Source organism: Sinocyclocheilus anshuiensis, unplaced genomic scaffold (assembly GCF_001515605.1).
Source record: "Sinocyclocheilus anshuiensis isolate Anshui unplaced genomic scaffold, SAMN03320099.WGS_v1.1 scaffold292, whole genome shotgun sequence".
NCBI lineage: Eukaryota > Metazoa > Chordata > Actinopteri > Cypriniformes > Cyprinidae > Sinocyclocheilus > Sinocyclocheilus anshuiensis.
Window position 1 is genome coordinate 2,182,563 of NW_015555757.1, and position 4,536 is coordinate 2,187,098.

A 4,536-nucleotide genomic window follows, 5' to 3' on the forward strand; every position below is an offset into this window, starting at 1 on the left:
CACACACACACACACACAGTACAGTGTGTGCATAATTATTGCAGTTCTGGAAAATGGTGGAACTGGAGACTAAAGGGTTCCTGATGGTTTCACACCTAATTCTTCACATTAATTATTTTGCAGTTAATGTGTCTTTTCTTCTCCACCTGTTTTTTTTGTCTGACCCAATGAGCATTTCGCTCTCCAATGGTCATGCCTTAACCTTGCAATTTCTAGTACTGCATCCTTCTCATGGCCATTTAATCATTTTTGACTTTTCAATTTGAGTCAAATCTCTTTTTGGCTCATTTTATCTGTAAAAGAAAACCTCCTTAATAATTATGCCCACCTGAATATAAGGCGTTTTTCACTTCCATCCTTCATTGGCAATTATATATCATTTATAAATGATTAAAGACAAAATTAAGAGTAGTTATTTAGATTGATGTGGTTTGGAATTTGTAAAATGTGCTTGGAAATAAAATATGATCAGAATAACAACTTGCATAATAATTATGCAAGCACTCTATATAAGATCATAATATACAGTATAATTTAAATAACTAAATCACAAAAAGTATTTCAGAGCAATATAATAATGATAGCTCATAATACATATTTCTAAGGATGTTATAGTTCCGTCTGGGATAGGTTATACTAAAAATGCAGCCAATCACATGTCATCTAGGACCATTTAATCAGTGTTTTTAAAGGGGTCATATGATGTTGCTAAAAAGAACATTATTTTGTGTATTTGGTGTAATGAAATGTGTTTATGCGGTTTAAGGTTAAAAAAACACATTATTTTCCACATACTGTACATTATTGTTTCTCCTCTATGCCCCGCCTTTCTGAAACGCATCGATTTTTACAAAGCCAACCAACGTAGTTTCGCTTTCACAACGAAACACACAGCGCCTTCACGATATGGCGGCGGCGGCAGCAACAATACTACAGAGAGAATAAAAGTTACGCCTTCTTTCTTTGCATAAATATTTGGGCGGCATTATGCAAATCTTCCCACATCGTGACGTAGACATGTGGGGGTGTGTTAGAACGAGCCGTTTTAGGTAGGCGTGGTTGACTCTTAACTTTTATAAAGAATATCTCTTTGGATTTGAGACTTTAGTCTTTGCAACTTTACAGATCTTCTTTATGCACCAAGAGCTTGTAACACTCCAAAGAGAAAGGAAAAATTGAAATCGCATCATATGACCCATTTAAGAATGGTGCACTTGGATTTACTCCAGTGTCACACATTCCTATTCTGAGACAATAATCTTTTTGTTTTGCAGTCTCACACACTCCGACTCAAGTCTTGGCCAGATTAGATCTATTAATCACTAACCAGGAAACAAAAGATTTGATTTAGATCCACAGATAGTTTCACTCTCTGTGACCTAACATACCTCACGAATCCTTAGCTGGAAGCTTTTTCCCTCGTGGTAACAGTTGTACGTTTTTAGAAGGGACAAAATATCAGACCTGAAAAAGGGACATGATTTAACAACAAGGGCTTTTGGTTAGAAGGCATGTTTCTAATGTTTAGTGTGTATCAAAAGTGGAACTCTTACTTTGCAATTACTTTCTCCTCATTCAACCTCACATAGGAGGTCTTGTCAGGATCCATAGTGGGGTTCCTCAATAGAAAGGCTTTCAGCTAGAGAAGAGCAAGACAATGGGAGAGAAAGCAAGGAGAACGAGACAAAGTTAATAATATAAAAGGTTGAGTGAGTGATTAACAGTGAATAGAGACATACCATGTGTAATGTGACTTTAAAAAATGTTTTCATCATCCAAATGAATCAATGTCAGTATGAATCTTGTGCAGGAGGATCAAGTGAAAGTAATCACAGGAATATGGGGAAATCACATGGTCCTACAGTTACATACAGAATTTGTCATCTTGCCGTAAGGCTTGCCATGACATGTTTTCAAACCTTCTGAAAGGTCACAGAATAATCACTTTTTTCATTGGAAAAAATATGAAAAATAAAATTAATACAAATCATGGTGAATGCATCTGACAAGCTCCAAAAGAGAAAAAACACTATAAAATTAGCCCAAATGACTTTAATTATTCACTGAGAATTATGTAATTATTATAATTATAATTTAATTATTCACACCATTGCAGCTCTCAAATCTCTTTCTCTGTATATCAGTATTCAAAACTGCCCCTCCATGATTAGTGGCTGGTTTGAGATGTTGACTTGGCACTTTTGAATCTGACACGGTTGCAAATGATATTCCATTTTAAGGATAGGGATATTGTCTGTGAAAATGAATTTGAGTCTGTTCCACATATTAAACTATACATATTGCTTCAGAAGTTTTTTTTAACAGTGAAAAAAAAAACATATGGTTTTGGAACGACATGAGGGTGAGAAAATGACAGAATTTACATTTTTGGGTCAAATGTGAATAAAGAATTCCTCATAGGCTGCTTAATGTACATGTGACCAAGTTTTTAAAGATTCCTACAGTAGTGTGATGTTGGAAATGACTCTCTATTATCTGTGTTCAAATGGTTTGATCCCGTGGGAGTAGCAACAAAGCACTGGAATTTCCAGGAGCGGCACAAGAGCTGGGAAGTCCCTCATAGGGAGTATAAAATGACAGCAGGCCATTGAGCACTTGCACACAGAAACACTTTCAACATGACGCTGACAGTGCATGCTTTGCTGGCTTTCAACCTCGGCATCCTCCTAACAGGTGAGTGGATCAGAACAGATGAACTACAGTAGAATCCCAGACCCACTAAAACAGTAACCGAGCACCTGCTGGGTTATACCCGAGTTGGCAAAATTCTACTTAATTAAATCTTCTTACATCTCTGCAAAACAAGCTGTACAAGTTTAACTACAAATTATTTTAACTATAATAATAATTTAGTTATTTTAATTCTATACTATCGTTTGAAACATTGTTAATGCTTTTGTAAGAAGTAATTTATGCTCACCAAGGCTGAATAGTAAAACAGTAATATTGTTAAATATTTTACAATTTAAAATTACTTTTTTTAATGCAATTTATTCCTGTGATGGCAAATCTGAATTTTCATTACTCTAGTCTTCAGGGTCACATGATCCTTCAGAAATCATTCTAATATGCTGATTTGGTGCTCATTAATTTTTTTTTTTATTATAACAATTTGTGCTGCTTAATATGTTTGTGGAAACAATGATAGTTTTTCTAAGGATTCTTTGATGAATAGAAAGATTATAAAAACAGCATTTATTTTAAATGTATCAAAGCATTATAGTCACTTTTGATCATTTAAATGCATTGCTGAATAAAATTATTAATTTATTAAAAAAAAAAAAAACCTTACGGACAATGACCTTTTTTGATACATAATTGCTGTTTAATAATTTCAATTTTTTTTCTAAATACAGTCCAAGTGGTGGAGAGTCAATATGTTCCAAAGACCTGTCAGTGTCCACAGGCTAAAATAAGAATCAAGGGACCATTTTCAGATTTCAAAGTCACTCCAAAAGGACCTAACTGTTTACAGGATGAGATCATGTAAGTTCATACATTTTACTTCATAAGATTCTAAATGTACATGCACCATTGGATTTACATGTCCTATTATTTCTCTGTATTTTTCATTAGAGTTATACGGCAGAAAAATTATAATCACGTGTGTCTTAGTACGGAAGGTCGCCAAGGCAAAAGACTGCTGAAATGTTGGCAAAGGTAAGAGAGTGTTATTACTGAATGAGTCTCTAAACTACAGCACAGCTTATCCAAACAACACACACTCCAAACATCTCCAAATATGATGGTGGTCTGCATGTCTTAATCTGCTGAGCTTGATTCTACTGTTTTTTTTTTCTCAGCACACAAAAGGATGGCAAGGACAGCAAAAAATGCATACACCGACAAGATCAAAAGCCAAGGCGAAGAAACAGGAAGCATGTTAAATCCAGGAAGGTCACGTCTTAACCTCAAATACTAAAGATACTGAGGCAAAGAACGTAAGAGATCCACAGGAGAGAATGCTCTTCAAAGCCTGTGCAAAGTGCTTTAGCCCTGCTGTACATTCATATGCACTAAACAAGCCAAGGCCATAAGAAAAGGCTGAATTCAGAGGAGTGCACATGTCTATGGAGTCCAAGGGATGCATATAATGAAGACATGATACAACAGGGACAGCTTCTAACCTTGACGTGTTTTACAGGGACGAGATATGCCCTGCTATGCAGGTCTTACATATTGGCCAGTCTGAAGAAACAGATTTATGTCTTATAAATTCTTATAAATTTATATATTCTTATATATTGTTATTTTAAATTTATATATTCTTATAAATATGTATTCAGTGATCACAAGAAGAAAATGATTTTTTACAGTTTAATATAAAATAAACTAATATAATAAACATGAACTAACACAAAAAGAGAACTTCAATGTGATTCTCCAATTTCTTGTGTTCTCATGTTTGTTTACATAGGACTATATTCTGCTATACAATTCTTAAATTCATGTCTTAAATGTTATATATATATATATATATATATATATGCCTAATTTACTAGACTGTAATATCAA

The 4,536-nt window shown here is 34.3% G+C and overlaps 1 protein-coding gene across 2 annotated transcripts in view; it reads right to left on the reverse strand.

Moving 5' to 3' along the window:
• LOC107673909 (ras association domain-containing protein 4-like) overlaps positions 1 to 4,536 on the reverse strand; it is a 24,076-nt gene that overhangs the window by 14,065 nt on the left and 5,475 nt on the right. For both annotated transcript variants that reach the window (XM_016467725.1, XM_016467724.1), the window contains 2 exons: positions 1,554 to 1,639; positions 1,389 to 1,464 (listed from right to left, as the gene is read on the reverse strand). In XM_016467725.1, the coding sequence (XP_016323211.1) occupies positions 1,389 to 1,464; positions 1,554 to 1,609 (132 nt within the window). In that variant the 5' untranslated portion in view covers positions 1,610 to 1,639. The remainder of the gene's footprint in view (positions 1 to 1,388; positions 1,465 to 1,553; positions 1,640 to 4,536) is intronic.